Here is an 18,265-nt window from a genome sequence, read left to right on the forward strand (position 1 = left end):
GTTTTTTGTATTTTTCTATAGATGAATTTGTGATAAGAATATAATTTAAGTGAATAGTAATAGAAAAGTAGTGTGGTCTCATTAGGAAGTTAAATATATAAATTTACTTCTGTTAAATAAAAATTAGTGTTTGATACTGCGCATTTTGTATCTTAATGCAACAATACGTAGGTTATCTAGCTTTTTAAAAATCAAGAATTGAGTTATAATTTTTGGTATCTGCATTTTCGATTGAAAACAAATATTTTGAGTGATTTTATTATTGTATCAGATGCATATTTTATTATTGAACTTTCTTTCAGATGTATTGCTATAATGTGTTAAAGCATTCAGCTCTGGCTAATTTAATGGCTCACTTAGAACTAGCCACTACTGCTGCAATTAATGACCCAACACAATGGCAGGTAATAATTATATATTCAAGATTATGCAGTAAATACCATATCTGCTAAGACTGTCAAAATGCTGACATGTATGAAGTTTCATTTACTGATAGTTGCATTTTTTAAATAATGAAAATTAATTATAATTTTAACTACAGAATTCTGCTAAGTCCTGTCATTTTTGAATTTACTGCAATAAATTTCCCTGTAATTACTAACTATACAAACTTTGTTGACAAAAGAAAACCTTAGTCTATATTTTTTCAACTGTACAATGTCAAACGATTAAAATAAAACAAAATTCAAAACATAAAAGTAAACTGAGTAATTGAACATACTTAACAAACAATACAAGATATAGGTGTTAGGATCTGTCAAGGATTGCACAAATTCAAGGTCGAAATGCTTTTCTTTTTAATAACTACCACCCAGGATTTTGATGCTTGCGTACCAGCAAATCCCGACGGTCATGATAACTTTGAGGAAGACTGCTTTTAAATGCCTACAAATGAAGTGTGCAATTAAAAACTTTCTGAAGCTCACAAGCTAAATAATTACCTATAAATATTAAAGCATTGTAAATATTGTTAATACAATTTATAATAAAATCAAAAAGAAGCAGTAGCTGGTTATGCATTGTTAAAATATTAAATTATATTTTGTTTCAAAAGATAGACATATATATTGTTTAGTCCACCAAGTAAACTAAACTTTTTTAAGCTATAGTTGACTTTTTACTTTTTTTTGTTGTATTTTTGCAGTTATTATTAGCCTGTTGCAAATATTTACGCCACTCTTTTTATCTTGTTTTATTTCGTTATTAAATGTTCTATCGTGTTTTAATTTATTCTCCCACTTTTACTTCAATTCATATTTATGTTGAATTTTGCTAATCACAACAATAAGAAACACAATAAGAACACAAATAAGTTCTAGTAATATTTAAGCTAAAGTATATAAATTGACTGTATGATATAGGTTGATATTATGTATTTAAAAAATGTTTTTTTAATTGTTATGATGCATGGCATTTTACCTTCCAAGTTTTGAGTCCCTTGGTAAAATTGTATTGAAATTTCATTTCTATTTACTGATTTCCTACTAAATAACGGGGGGAAACTAGTTTATTGATGTAAGAAAGCCTGCATCTAAAAGTTTTGAAAATCCCAGGACTAGCTCAGGAAGTTAAAAAAAAAAAATACTAAGCATTAACTATATAATCGAATCAATCAAATATTTTTTCTTTATTTTATAAGTTAAGTAGACCTTAAATAGTTTATCCGATGGTGCTGCGCTGAATCTTTTTGCAGTTTTAAGTTTAATCTGTTTATATATATATACATGCCTGTGACAGCTATAAATTTTCAGTTTCTTTTTTTTTTTTTAAATATGGACAAACTGCTCATGATAGACCATAGACTACTGTTCTATAGGACAACAAAACATCTTTAAAGGAGAAGGGAGAGATAAAGGATAAATATTATATATATATATATATATATATATATATATATATATATAATTTTATAATTAAATCAATGACTTTAAAAGAAATCGCCTGTAAGAGTAAATATTTTTGTAGTTCATTATCTTTCATTTAAACCCTTATAAAATCATATGAATTAAAAATAAAAAAAAAAAGAAATTTTAAAAATGTTTCGAAAGTATTAAAAATTTACTAATAATACTAGCAAATAATGCTACGCGGCTTTCTAAAACCACTATATCATTCAAGATTTTTGTAATATTAAGTTGCAAAAGTATCGGGGAAATCAAAAATGAAAGATAAAAATTTTTTATTTTTCATTCGAACTAGAATGAAATGTTTCAAATAATGATAAAAATTGTACTCATCTTTTGAAATCTTGTAAAAATTAAAATTTTAATTTATTCCTGTTATTTGTTTTATGATAAGACGAAAGAATTTAACTTTTTTCTGAGATATATTTTATTACTTAATCTCCTCTCATTTTATGCCATTTTTTTACTACCAAATTCATTTGATATGACATGATGTTTATTTCAGTATTTAGAAGCCTGCCTTTTTGCTTTCAAAGAAATAGCTGAAAGCGTGGATATTAAGGAAAATTCTTATTTACCAGCATTTATGGCTCATTTAAGGAATATTCCTCTTCAACATGTAAGAGTGATTTCTGGTGCTATGGAAGCTATAGGTATTCTATTTATTTATTATGAATTGAAAAATTACTTTCATTCATTATTATAATGTGAAATTTCGCATTCTTTAAAAGTGCTTTAGAAAGAGTATAAAAATTTAATATTGTTTTGTTATTATCCATGCCTTTGCTTCCAGTAATAACAGGGTTATGTTTTTCCCTGTTGAAAAAAAAAAATTTAAATTATTAGCTCTGTTGATTTAGTTTTAATTTAATGTGTTTGGAGACTTCTATATCTTTTAAAAGCTGTTGTAAAACTTGATTATGCTGCTTAAGAGTATTTTTTTTTTCCCTTCTGACAACCTTGTTAATCAACTAAGAATACCATTATGGTGACTTTTTCTGCACTCAGTGGAGAATTAAACTTAGTAAAAGGGATTACAGTCTTATTGTGTTTAATAATTGATGAAAGATTCCTTCCATTAATAATGCAAATTACACTTTTAAAAATAGTGATGAGTTCAATTATCTATATTTATTTATTGTTTTTGAAATAAATAAATGTTATGTTTTATATTTCATATATTTATATATGTTATCTTAATTTTGATTAAGAATATTTAATTATGAAAACCAAAAGGAATCTATGCAAAATTTTAGTACTATCCATAATTCTTTGAGTGATGCTGAATTATGAGTAAATATTATGAAAATAAACTATTAAGTTTTGATTGGAAAGTATGTTAGGAAAAAATATCTTGTCTTGTTAAATAAAAAATGTTTAATTAGGTTGTTAGTTATGATTTAAACTAAGTAATGAATTCAGGAAAGCAATTTTGTATTTTAATAAAATGATTTGGACAAATGTGCATATATGTTTGCACAAAGGGAAAACATGTGACGTGCCTATGAAAAAGGGTTAAAGTGGGCTTGCCACACAGTTTTTCCAAGCGTTTGATGGTAACACTCTCTGACCCTGAGAGTATGGCAAAGGTTCCTCTGTTTGAAACTGGTGAAAACCTTAATGAAATTAGAAACTGCACAAACACTCACGGTGACTGCAACATAATTTTAAGGAGGAATAGGAACAAGAATAAATGACTTAAATAACATAAAAGTTAATATGACAACGGATGCAACACAAATAGGACAAGCGCAGTAGATAGTAACAAGTAAAACAATGGTGGTAAATACAAAAAAAAAAGCTATCTGCATAGAAGTAAGAGTAATAGGTTTATTTAAACCTATCCTGATTCTCATAAGATTGATACTAAGACTATATCGTAATCTGGAAATGGCTGAAGTCAATTACAAGTTGCAGTTTGAATGTACAGATTATAGTAGACTATTATATAGATTGTAGCATGTCTACCACTACAATTATTCAATTCCAATTCACTAGTATATAAGACTTGTTAGCTAGATTTTAGTTAACATGTCTTATTTCCATTCACTAGTATATAAGACATGTTAACTAGATTGGGGTACCTTTTCATAAATTAAAGTTGACATTCTCGATAGCCTCGCCCCACATTGGATTCTATGCTGGGGTACCGTTTTCATAGATGAATGTTGATATTGTCGATAACACACGATCTTGATGTATGGTGCCGAAACTCTATAGTAAAATTATGATTATCTCTAATTTAAAATCAATGCAAATTCTGATATATGATATTAAATAATGTGGTATCACATTGCATTTGATAACTTCGCTCTCTAGTGACAGATCCCATGTTTACCTAAACTGACAAACACAAGGGAACCTCAAAAGTAAGCAAACATAAGGATTTGGAAAGTAATGTCCATTGATTGACGCATTTGATGTCATCCATCCAAGGAACGTTACAAACAGGCTTGCTCTACACCGGGTAGTTTAAAATCATGCGAAAATCATAAGTAATATTTGAATAACTGATTAAAATGGGGCATAAGAAAAACAAATTTAATCTTAAAACATGGGAACAATTTGAAATGCATTTATTTTAAGTTAAAGCAAAGAAAATTCGTATAAGAGAGAGTTTACATTCTCAAGTTAGTGGTATGTTCTAATGTTAATCTTTTTGAGAATAGAGGGGAGGGAGTGATTTCCTCTTGCTAAAAAAGAACTGATTTATGCTGAAAAACTAGACAGGTTTGTTATTATGCCGAAATGTTTTAACACTGTTATTGTAAACTTGTTGTGTGCTGATAATTAGTAAGTATTTTGCAAAAGAAATTATTTCTACTTCACTTTGGCTGTGAGTACATCAATTATTAAAAATGTTAAGTTTTGGGAAAAAGTTTATAAAGAATAACTGTAATTTAGGAAAATGTGCAATAATGGATATAGTTGAAATTTCATCGCTAATATTTAATTCAAATTTTGATAGTGCAAGATTTAATAATATTTTGGCTTAAATTATGGGAAATAAAAATAATTTTAAATGTTTTCTTATTATAGTTCTGATAAATCAAGTCCATTATTACTTTAAAAAGCAATTAAAATGCCTGAACTGTGCACCAGCTTTGGAATTTATTACTTAAAAGAACGGTATTTTTATTTTAATTTTCCAATTGAATCTTGGTTTCAGCCTTATAACATCCAAATATTAAAAACTAAAGAACATGAAATTAAAACAAACTTTTAGAGCCTACAGTGCTCTTAATCTACTTTATGAATAGAACTTGATGATACGAGGTATATCCACAAAGTAAGTTCCGTTTTGTTATATAAAAAAAGCGTGTACAGATACAGAAATAATATTTATTGCACAAAAATCTACAACTGTGAAACTAATTTTCTACATAGCTTCCGAAATTTTGTAGGCACTTGTCATAGCGTGGCACAAGTTTTTGTATGCCTTCGTCATAGAAGGTTGCCGCCTGTGTTTTCAACCACGTAGTAACATGTTCTTTCAACCCGTCGTCATTGTTGAAGTGTTGACCACCAAGGAAAGATTTTAGGTGTAAAAAGAGATGAAAGTCGCTAGGAGCGAGGTCAGGGCTGTACGGAGGATGGTCAAACACGTCCCAGTCAAATTCTTTTGTCACGTTCGCAGTGTGAGGTCGGGCATTATCGTGTAAAAAAACAACACCTTTTGACAGTAATCCTCGGCGCTTGTTCTGTATTGCGCGGCGCAATTTCTTAATGGTCTCGCAGTAAACATGTGCATTGATTGTTTGGCCTCGTGGTAAGAAATCAATCAGTAAAATGCCTTTTTTGTCCCAAAAAGCGGTGCACCTGAGTTTTCGAGGTGTCAAGATTTGCTTAAGCTTAACTTTCGTTGGGGACGACGTGTGCCTCCATTCCATTGATTGCCGTTTAGTTTCTGGGGTCTCGTAAGATACCCAAGTTTCATCCCCCGTGACTATCCGAGAAAGAAAATCATCACCATCTTCATTGTAGCGTGTCAAAAACTGAAGTGCACTGCCCATCCGTTGTTTTTTGTGTTGTTCGGTAAGAATTTTGGGTACCCAACGTGAGCAAAGTTTTCGAAATTTCAGTTTTTCAGTAACAATTTCATGAATTAGTGATCGTGAAATTTGCAGAAATTCCGTAACGAGAGCACTAATTGTAAACTTACGGTTTTGCTTAAGCTTCTCTTCAACTGCGTAAAGCAGTTCATCAGTAACCAAAGACGGGCGTCCACATCGTTCTTCATCGTGGACTTGATCACGTCCTTCATTGAACTGTCTGACCCATCTTCTAACCATTGAATCACTCATAGCAGTTTGTCCGTAAACCTCGCAGATTTGCCGATGAATTTCACATGGTTTAACTTTCTTTGCATTTAGAAAACGAATCACAGATCTGATTTCACAAGCGGCGGCATTTTCAATTAAGGCTGTCATCATAAAGAAGCACTACAAAGAACACATCGGCAGCAGGGATCTGAAAATGGTGCACAATTCTTCTGCTCGAGTCAGAGTAACTAGCGCGCATGCTCGGAACTGCGATCGCAGCGCTGCAGCGGATAGAAATGGAAACAGAACTTACTTTGTGGATATACCTCGTATATTTATTCAGGTAAAAATATGTGTTTTGAAGCGTTTATGCCTAAATAATTATTTTAAAATTGACAAAATACTTTTAATATATTGTTCCCTAGCATAAAAAGTTCTATCTTAAACAAAAATTTCTGCCTGGTTTAACGTGTAGCATTTTAGATAGTTATTAAGAAACAATTTGTAAGTGTTAAATAAATATAAACTGGTTTTTTGTTTAGGGTCTTTTGCTGAATGGATCAACTGTCACCCAGATGTGTTAGGATGTGTTATTCCTTTGCTCCTTATGGGGTTACAGAATTCTGAATTTGCTATATCAGCTACATTTGCTCTAAAAGATATATCTAGGGACTGTTATACGTCAATGCATCCTTTTGCAGAACAGATACTTCATGCTAGCTTGGTAAATATTACTTTCATATTATACAAATTGTAGTTATGTTTTTAAAACTGTGTTTAAGTTTTTATGATAATTTATGTTTAATGCAGTCTGACTTTTTTTTTTAATCTAACTTTTAAGCCTTTTTTTTATCTGTCAAGTTTGTAGGAACTTTTACTATATTTCTTTGTTATATGAGGAATGCACTAGATTATATTCTTAGCATAATTCAAGGTTGCAATTAGAAAATTAAAAAAAACTTCTTGAACTAAACTGCTTCCAAAGGCAACTTTAGCTGCACATTTTTATTGTTTCAAAATGTTTAAATACTTTACAAAGTGTGTTACAATTGACTATAATTATTTATTACTGTACAATATATACTATTTTCCTATTCTGCACGCGATACTGAGCTATGTTATAAGCTTTTTATTTTATCTTCCGCATCCACTTATTGAAACTCCATCAATTTTTCAATTAATTCAATCATTATTTAAAGGACAAAAAAATTTCAAACCAATTCCAGTTGTGGTTAATGAATTAACCTAAATTTTAAAGTAACTTGACTCAGATCTATAATCTAACCAAAATATGGGTAGTATTTATTCTAATTGTAACCATAATATCTTTTTATTTAGGAAGCCCTGAAAGGCGATGTCTTGAAACCTAGGGAAAAAATAAGGATTATGTTCACAATTGGAAAAGTGTTATCTGTTATGCCATATTCTTATATTCTGCAGTATTTTGATCCTCTCTTAGAACCTGTATTCATTGAATTAGATCAACATCTACGAGGAAAAGTAGTAAGCTATTTTGCCAGTTAGTCTTTAAAAGAAATCCTTTGTGTTTTTTTTATTAAGTATTGTTTGTTATGTATTATGTTTATTTTTTATGTATGTAAATGTTTTGTTTTATTTATTATGTATATTGGTGAATAATGGAACTTAATTTCTTATATTAACAGAGAAGTACCCAGAGTTTGGTTCACAAAAGGTGAACTATGTTTTTTTAAAGAGAACTTTTTATAATTTGATATCTTCATTTGACGTTTATTTCTAGAAATGAAATGTGCTGAAATTTATAGAGAACAATGCATAGTTCATGAAAACCTATTTTATGAAATGTAGGGGGGGGGAGAGTATTTTAATTTATAGAATAATAAGCTGTTTTTATTGTTCATTTCCTTATAAAAAGTTTGTATCATGTTTTTTTTTGTTTGTTTGTTTTTTTTTCACTAAGTGGCTGTTATTATTTTTTTTATAGATGAAAGTTCTTCGACAAGTTGCTGCTGTCAATCTTTTCAACATGTTGTCAATGCTCTTTTCAGCTCTTGATACTCACTGGGAGAAAGATCCTGATGAAAGTATAACTCCAGAATTGCTACAAATCAGGGAAAATAATTTAAAACTGCCCCAACCATCTCATTATGTTTTAGAAAAGTTACTCGAAGTGATGAAAGAACACAGAGATACATTTGAAGTGACAGATGAAATAGCAGAGGTATACATACATGTTTATTTATTGTTAATACAGACTAATCACTTTATAGGTTATTTTTTAGATCATATTTTCGGGCTATTATAGTATCCAGGGATGAGATTCTTCCGCGGATTTCCGCTTTTTTTCAGATTTTTCCATTTTTTCCGCTAATTTCCGCTGAAAAATTTTTTTTGCGCAAGTTAAAATATTTTATGAAGAATTTAATTTTCCGCGGAGCGAAATTATTGAATTCCTCATTCCTCCCTCTGAAGTTTCTCTAAAAATCATTTCTTTGGGATAAAACTGGTTGACCTTCATACAGGGCTAAGATTTTTTTCACTTTTGTCTCTCGAATTTCAGTCTGTTTATCAAAATCTCCAATTCTCTACGAGTTTTTTTTTTAATATATATATATATACATAAATATCCCGCTTTTTTTTAAAAAAAAATTCGGTCGTTGAAGTAAAATCATTATATTTATTTATGATTTTCAAAGAAAAACAGAAAATTTAAACTACGTCCTAGCTGCTAACCCTTCCACATTTTCACTATTATTAGCTATTTTCTCCGATTTCATGCACAGAAAATAAGATTTTCCGTATTTTTTATCCATCGGCGGGATAGCTCGTATTTTCATAATTCAGACGTCGCTGCTTCTTGTATTCTGGAGTGAAAGCAAACAAAAAAAGAGAAAAAAAATAGAGCTTGATTTGCGGTGAAAATATTTATTTGCTCATTCAATTAATCTTGTAAAATTTTATTTATTACGTCTAAACAAAAAATACGAACAAGCCTTTTAGAAATCCCAAGTCCAGACTCTGCAAAGATCTCGATTTTTATTCACGCGATTTTAATATCAATCATTGATTTTGGTATTTACCTGATTTAAAAGTTGCGCATTGCAATTCTTATTTACGCTATTTAAATATCGTACATTATGACTCGTATTTACGAGATTTAAAAATCCAATATCGTGTTTTGTATTTATGCATTTTTAAAATCGCGATTTTATTATCAAACATCAATTTCCGTATTTATCTGATTTAAAAGTTGAACGTTGCGATTCTTATTCAGGCGATTTAAATATTGTACATTGGGATTCTTATTTACGAGATTTAAAAAACCAATATCGCGATTTGTATTTACGAGCTTTTAAAACCCCATGTAGCTACGCGAGCTTAAAATCCATTGTCGTGATTCGTTTTTGCGGTTGTAATATCGCGCGATTTAAAAATTATGCATCGTGATCTAAAAATTACGCATCATGATTTGTATTTTCGCATTTTTTAAATTCGATGTAGAGTTTCATATTCACGTGATTTAAAAGCCTCTTATCGGGATTTATAATCACATGGTTTACAAGTTTAAAAATCGCACTTTAGTTGTCAAATTTTTGTTTATATATATATATATATATATATATATATATATATATATATATATATATATATATTCATTCTTGGATTTCCTCTTTTTTACTTTCTGACTACTCTCATCCCTGAGTATCCTATCTTCCCAATGCGTATTCTCATTGATGCAAGAGAAACTTCATTCATAAAAAAGTTAAAACTGCTGTGATTTCTATTTTCACATCAAAGCAATTATTCAATATCACACCTCTTGGCCACTATGGTAATTATAGACATAAATTAAAAAAATTTCCTATTTCTTTAGAAAATTTTCTTTAAATTGGTAAATATATAAAATAGGAACAAGTCAGTGCAATAAAATGAGGTTGTGCAGACTAGGCAATGATTTCACTGCACTCTTGCTGCTCATGACTTAGTTCCTGTTGACCTACTAAACAACTGTCGTGTATGTACAGGAAAGTCAACATTGTTAAATTTTTACTGTTTAAAGTCATCTCATTTGCTATTTAGGGAGAGGGGTACGAGTTCAGATGCTGTCTTTGTCATTGGATGAGAGTCGAAAACCATAGCCATTAAAAGATCTGAAAGTACTGAAACATCAAGTACTGAAAAACTGGATTAGCTATTTGAATAATGTCATTTAGCTGGGTTGAGTGTTATTGCAACACAAGTTCAAGAATTTCTTTTCCATTCTTAAGTTATGGCATAAAAACAATACAATCCTTTTTTTTTTAATCTTTTCAAAAGTAGTTATTATTTGATTGTATATTCTTGCCAAAATGTTAATTTTGATGACTATTCAATCAAAAAATTCTTAACATTACATGTTTACATTTACAGCGCAACACATTTTTCTATTTTATTTAAATTACACATCATGTCATTTACCAAGAAAAAAAAATTTGAAAAGAATATTCTAAAATTGGGAACATTAAGAGTATTTTAGTCAAAAATAAATCAAAATAATCAAACTATCAAAAATAACTTTCACGTATATAAGTTTCATAACCCAGTTTGAAAAATTATGAGCAGTTATTTATTTGGAAACATACTAAGTTTATTTTTTGATCTTTATCTCATGATAATATCTTTAATGAAAATTTACACCGTGACAAATTTGTAACTCTAGTCATAATACTTCTACTATTTCCCTATTTAAAAATATCATATGCTTTATTATTTCTGACTGATTTCTTTTGTATTACCCCTGACTGAATATTTACTTACTTTTAGGCTTTGTGTGATGCATTAAAACGAGCTATTACTTTGCTCTCAACTGACAGCAAAATGTTCCTTCCAGAGATTTTACTTCTAATGGTTGCTGCTTATAAAAAATTACCCCATGCTCATATACTCGATATTACAAAACAAGTCATGATTCTGTTTTCTGAAGATGTGGAACAGAGGCAGATTATAAATGAGTATTTCTCCCAAATTTCTGAGCACACCATTCAACTGTCAATGAAAGACTTCCGCGAAAGCACAACTGTGATTGAGTCTTACTTGCAACTTTTGGACAATGTTATAAGGAAGGCATTCATCTTCTTTAAAAGTGAAACTGTGAATCCTCTAGTCCTCTTCCAATTCGGTGTTGCAGCTTTGAGCTTACCTGAAAAACCTACTGTAAAAGCAGCTGCTGGATTTCTGGTAAGGATTATCTTAATATTTTTTCATATATATATATATATATATTTAACTTGTTTCAAAAAGAATTTTTCATTTTAATGTTTATTTTTTAATGCTTGATTTTGTTCCATTAAGGTATCGATACTTTAAAACACTTGATTAGATAGTTAATCATTTCTATATCAAATTTGAATACTAAATAATATTCTTATTATTCTAAACTATAATCTTATTATACAAAAGTGCCTATAAATTTGAAAAACGGATTCTTCCTTTGCTTTTTACTCTTAATTGAATTAAAAAACATTTAAACACTGTTAATTTGTAAAAATTAATTTACCTGCTCTTTAAATTTTTTACCTTGTTCCAATTCTTCTTTTCTTTTTTTTTAATAACAATTTTGAATTTTTTAAGTGTAATAATCAAATATGAAATTGTATATATGTGTTCAAATGTGAAAAAAAGTTCTTTGTCTTAACTCTTAATTAAATTATTAAGCTGTGTAAATTTTTTCTCTGCACACATATTTTAAACTGTTAAATAAAACCTTTTTTTTTTTACAAAAAAAATGGGTACTTGAAACTCGAGAAGAACACCGATAAAATCTCATGGTTGGATCTAATCATGTGCTTGTGCATGGTTTTGTTAGCTTTTCAGTTAAACGCCTAGTTTATAATCGTACTGAATCAGTTTTTGAGTCAGATTTAATTGGATTCCTGCAAGTGACATCACTTAAGCCTAATTAATTGACTGCTCAATCGTGGCATTAACAAATGACACGATTTTCCCTTATGTGACGTCGCTTGATAGCATCCAATCATGTTTATATTACTCCTATACTTCACTATTCTACTATACTACTATTCTTTCACTACTTCATGAAAGTAATAAAAAGCCTGTTATTTTGTAAGTTAATTTACAACTTGAATAAAATTACCTAAAAACTAATCGATTTTGAAATTTATGCAGCAGTTTGTGTTTAAAATAAGGCCAAGATTTTTGTCATTGTTATGGCGAAAATTATTTAAAAATGACCTAGCTCTTTAATAATGTGCTAACAGTTTATCTACCTGATCTTGATGTCAATAAAGTATAACATTTTTGTACAGTAGTCATATTGTGAAGTTGTGTCTTATTCTTTGTTCACCTGACAAGATTTTTTTTCCTGCATTATCAAGAAACTGCTTTTCCACTAATTTATGTTTTTTATTTATTTTTTCAATTAATTTCTTTTTATTGTATGATTTTTATCCATTTTCTGCTGTTATATTATCCATAAATTTGGACATCATGGAAACGAAATCCGAAGTTTTTGGAATATAGGGGCATTTTATTACATGCGTTTTCCCCCCTGCCTTTCGTGGGAAGATTACCACGAAAAAATTGTACTTTTGATTTCAAATTGATGAAAAGTCTAGCATTTTGCAAAATTTGAGCATTTGTTTCAGACTTGATGATTGAATTGTCATAACTAGAGTGCATCGCGTAACTATTATTCAAATGCATATTTCAAAAATTGTGAGTTGTAATAGTTTCATATTAATAAAGAAATGAAGACTTTAAGAACAACATAAAAGTACATTGCAATAACCATTGAACATACAATTAGCAAAATAACATGGATTTACAGTAAAATCACAGCAAATCGATTGAATTCAGTTTAAAATTTTAAGTACAAAAAATAACTTTCATATAAATCAGAATTAAAAATTCTGTCAAAAATCTAGAAGTTGTTGCTAATTGAGCACATTAACCCTTTCGCGACGCAAAGCGCGAAAGCGCGCTTACCGCTGAGGCCGGCAGTCTCTCTAGCGTGTGTCTCCCCAGGGCCGGAGGGTTTTTTGATGTTAAGCCTAATTCCATGAAATTACCGAAATATCAGCGCATTGTTTAATATTGTTCTGTAGAGTATTTAAATGACATATGCTTTATATATATTTCTATGGATACTTTATTTACTTAAGTTATTTCTTGTTTAAATGTAATATAAATATTAATAAGTTTAAATATTTTGCATAATTTCCTCTATTTCCAGCTCAGTTAAAAATTTTCGACGCTTCGACATTCTAACGGTAAAAAGAAAAAAAATTCAAGCCTACAAGATCTAATTATCCACTAAAAACTAATCCGAAAATCGAAGGTAGCGAGAGATAAAAAAAACTCCCTTACTTACTGTAAATAAATATCACGTGCTAATTTAAAGAGCCCTCATAAAACATTCCCCCTCTCCACTCCTTCCCCTAAAAACCACGTGAATGTACTTTCATCTTGAGTAGAAGGTCAAATCTACATGTATCTGAAACCATATGGACATACAATGCCATCTTTTGGAAGAAATTTCATTTTTTAAAACGTTCCGAAACTCTGGCACAAATAAGTGACGGTCGGGGGTGAACGAGAAAACTTTCTGACACGCGGGTGTGTCGGCCGGGAAGTGAGCGCGTTTCTTGCTGTCACATATATGTGACAGTCGGCTCGAAAGGGTTAATGAGTGATTTTAAATGTGGGATTCAAAATTCGTATTAAATTATAAGTTCGATGGCATTTCTAATTTCAATATTTTTTTCTGCTTTTTTTAAAATTTAGTGTTCTTATTTATTATGCATTTTATCAAAACTGAAAATTTCATGTAAGTTATTTTGATTTTTATAAATTTTAATTGCACTTTGTTAAATTGAATATATATTCTCTCAATTTAATATCAATTTGAGGCTTAATTTTTCAAATAACATGATTTGTCTCACTTTCTAGATAGGCAAAAATCATGAATTGTCATGAAATCAATTCATAAAAAATCACTTTTTTTATTTTTTATTTTATTTTATTTTTTTTTTAATTTAAAAAGTCTGTTTATTTTTTGACATTTGACAGTCAAAACTCTGTTAAAATACCCTAATAATGCTTGAAATTAATCAAAAACAATAATATAATTGAAATATGTAATATTTCTAACTTAAAATGAATAAAAATTGTTAAATAATTTTAAAAAACTAATTATGGAATGGATTCGAGCTCAACACCAATTTTTATTTAAGTACAACATTCTCATGAATTGTAAAGACAGAGACCCAATTTGTCTGTTAGATATCTCATGAGGTATGAATTAATTAGTCATGGAAAAAAAATTCATTATTCCTTATTACTCTTGACAGAACAAGTCTTTCTTCATTGTTTATTCATCTTCTTCATTTTATTATCTACATTAACTACATATTTAATTAGTTTTATAAGTATATAAGTAAATATAAAACTAAATTGGTATAAGTGAAATGTGTTAATTAAATATTAATTACCTTACTCTATGTACAACCAATAGAATTTTATAATTTAAAAGTTTTATTCCCATTTTATCCACATTTAATCTCTCTTTGTTATTTATTTATTTTGACCTTCAATAATTTACATACATTACTCCATCTCATTATTTCTCAGGAAGAAAACCTTCAGTATTGAAAATGTAATCTGGCTCTAAATAAATATCATAACAATGAATATATTTACAAATTATACTGTATGTAAAAAATAGTTATGACTTAAATCAGAGTATTTATTTTATTTTTTTTTAAACAAAATTAAGTGTTTTAAATTGTGTTATACCTGCTTACTTTTAAAATTTCCACTTTGAAATACAAATCAATAAAATGCAACGCATGAAGAATAAATTTAAGTACTTAAAATATCTTTGAATTTCTTTCCTTTGTCCTGTTTAGGTTTTTTTTTTTTTCAAAACTTTATTATTTCTTGTACAACTGTATCAACACAGCTAAATTTTCTGAAATTTATTAAAATTAGAATATTTATTTTTATAAAATTCTCTTTGCTTAACATATTCCTCTTTCAAAATTTTTCTTTATTACCTGTATCATTTTTGCAGTTCAGTAATACTATTCAATATAGCTGGTAATAATTGTTCTTAAATATTTGTTTAAGTAAATTAATTTTAATTAATTGAAAAAGCTTAATTTTTAAATAAATTAATTTTTATTTTGTTAATTTTTGTTCTTGATCAAAAGTAAGGTAAATGATGGCTATATATTAATGTGATTATGTGAACTAACTACATTGTGGTAAGGTTTTATTTATTTTTTGTTTCAGTTCTTATGCAAAAGATTGATTTTATCTATTATTTACTTGTATAATGTTAAATCTTTTTGTGTGTTAAACCATCACCTAGGCAAATTTTGTTTCACACAAATTGTAATGTTTGGCATATTTTCTATTAAAGCGTAAGTTTCTTAGGTAATATTTATTTAGAAATAGTATAAAATAGTATTATTTCTGATAAAAATTTTGCCTCTCATCGTAAAAAATATCATATTGAATTGAATTTTTCTTGGAAAAGTCTGAATTTCAAAAAAGTCTGTATGTCTTATTTCTGTTATATGGCATGTTCAGTTATATGGCATTCCATTTAATGAACGATATCTTGGTGCAGTTTCATAATAAATACGAACACAATGTACACAAGTTCAGGTACAAAACTCTGGTTTTATCTGTAGTGTTTTGATTAAATGTAAAGCTGCATTTTATTATATATAAACTCTTTAATTGTTGCACTGGCATAAATTCCTATATTTGCTTTTAATATGTTTGTTTTTATTATCAGGCAAACTTTATTTCTCATAGCAGAGAAGTTCCTAGCATGCTCAATGTTGTTAATAGTGATGGAGAAATGTTGGTGCTACAAACATTAAAAGTATGCTGTTGTTTTTTTTTTTTTTTTGTTTTTTTTTTTTTCCTTTGAGTGAAATGGATTAATAATATTTGAAATTGTGAAAGTATAATACTTTTTACTTGTGTTGATATTTATTTCTATTCATACTATCTCTGAATTTCAATTTTTGAAATTATTTCATATCCATATGTTATTCAGAAAAATAAATTGCATAAATTTGATGTGAGCAGAAAAGTGAGTTTAAGCTTTCAGTTTAATTTTTGAATTATATTCTAGTTCAGGACATTTTATTAGTATGCATTTTAGGAAGATCTCCATTTAAAAATATAGGTGTTGTAAATTTTTTTTCTCTTATTATAGAAATAATTTAAAATATTGTGTAGGCAGTACTTCTATATAAAAATAATAATTTGTATAATAAGTTAAATTTGATGATCTATAAGTTTTAGTAATAAGTTTAATTTGATGAAAATTATTTTATTTGAGTAATAGTTTACAGTGATTCTGCTAGACTTAAGAACTACAGCTCCTAAAGACCCAGAACTTCCAAATTTGTCTCTCTTTTTACTGAAAGCAAGTCCCTATTTGAAATATAAATTCTTTACTTCTATTAATAGGCATTCATAATTATTATATCTTTTGATAAACAAAAAAAATTTTTTTTTAAAAAAAGAGTAATATTTGTGCTATCAAGGTTTTTATAAGACTTTTGAGGCTTTTTCAGGACTGATCAAACACTTGCATCAAGGAAAAGCAACAATATAATGTGATACTCGAAATTATTCTTATTTTTTTCTCTTACATTTTCTCTATTAATAAAAAAGAAAAATAATTTTTATACATGAATCTACTGGCTCACCATTTTTTTTTCTCACTTGAGATTTATGTGTCCTAGAGAACTCATAACTTATTTTTCCAATCCCATCAATGATCTTTGAAATGTTTGACATACTATAGTACATAAGGGAATTCGCTGGTTCATTTATTTGGCTGATTGAATATTTTCTTATTGCTAGATTATTTCAATTGATATTAATTTTTGAATGTTACACTAATATTATAATTTTTCTTGTAGCTTATTGGTGGGGAAGGCCCTAGATATAATGTAGAATTGATGCCTGACATTCTAATGGCTTTTAATAAAAAATATTTTGATAATTTATGTCGCTGGATGGGGCATCTGATTCAACAAGCAGGTTTTCCATCTGCAAGGGTTAATCAACGCCAAAAAGAAGAATTTGTCAGAATGGTACTCAAGTAAGTATCACTATTTTAATAGTTTTTGCTTGCCCATATTTGAACTGTTAAATAATATTTAAATTTTAAAACAAATTTATGTAATATTTCAATGTTTTTGTTTTGCTCTAAATATTGACTATTTATCCATTCTGGTAGAAAACTTTTCTTTCCCTCAAAAGATCTTTATTTTTATTTTATTTTTTTATAGGCTTGGGCTCTTGCAGGGTGTGTAGTTTTTTTAAAAGGTGCTTAATGGTGTTTATTTTCAATTTTTGTTTTTTAAAAGCCCTTAAAGGTGCTTTTTTCATTGGGTGAAGTGCTAAATTTTTCCTTTACCAGGTTGAATTTCTCCACGTATTATACAAAAGACACTTTACATTGTTCTGTTCAACGTTTTCACAATTAATTCAACCCTAATCTATTTCGGCATACCGTCAGTCAGTAACGTAGGAAAATGCCATTCGTTTTACATGATTCAAAATTTCATGATTTTTGACAATTGTCAAAAACTATGCCAAAAGTTTTTTGTTTTTTTTGACATGATGGATAAAACCGTCAATTGTCAAAAACTTGCCAACCCTGCCTAATTGTGATATATTTTTTAAAGTGCTTAAAAATATTTTTGAGTGCTTGAAAAGTGCTTTAAAGATGCTTATTTTTTGTTGAAAATTTTGACTATGCACCCTGTCTAGTAGATGCCATTTAAAAATAACAAGAGAAGAGAGAGAGAGAGAGAGATTAAATGTTGCCACATAAATCTAAATATTTATAATGAAATTTTAAAAACAGCCATAAAAACAGTTCCTAATTGAATTGTTATAAGTCCCTTCATTTATTTCCCTTATTGTTTCACACTATCTATATCTCTTAGTTTAATTTTTTTTCAAGTACAGATAATTGTTTTTTAAGTCTAGTTAAACCTCTATTTCATTATGACTGATATGTTAGCAAATGTTGTTGTAGATACATAAAGCTTCAATAGTATTTTGAAAACAAAATGCTCTGTGTTT

General features: G+C 28.5%; 1 protein-coding gene across 1 annotated transcript in view; it reads left to right on the forward strand.

Moving 5' to 3' along the window:
- Positions 1-18,265, forward strand: part of cdm (importin-13-like protein cdm) — a 41,715-nt gene that overhangs the window by 22,873 nt on the left and 577 nt on the right. The window contains exons 12-19 of the mRNA XM_016064135.4: positions 303-404; positions 2,410-2,557; positions 6,709-6,890; positions 7,505-7,669; positions 8,130-8,366; positions 10,949-11,362; positions 15,948-16,037; positions 17,092-17,273. Coding sequence (XP_015919621.1) covers positions 303-404; positions 2,410-2,557; positions 6,709-6,890; positions 7,505-7,669; positions 8,130-8,366; positions 10,949-11,362; positions 15,948-16,037; positions 17,092-17,273 — 1,520 coding nt within the window. The remainder of the gene's footprint in view (positions 1-302; positions 405-2,409; positions 2,558-6,708; positions 6,891-7,504; positions 7,670-8,129; positions 8,367-10,948; positions 11,363-15,947; positions 16,038-17,091; positions 17,274-18,265) is intronic.

Source organism: Parasteatoda tepidariorum, chromosome 7 (genome assembly GCF_982258835.1).
Source record: "Parasteatoda tepidariorum strain Cologne lab strain chromosome 7, Ptep-v5.0, whole genome shotgun sequence".
Taxonomy (NCBI): Eukaryota; Metazoa; Arthropoda; class Arachnida; order Araneae; family Theridiidae; genus Parasteatoda; species Parasteatoda tepidariorum.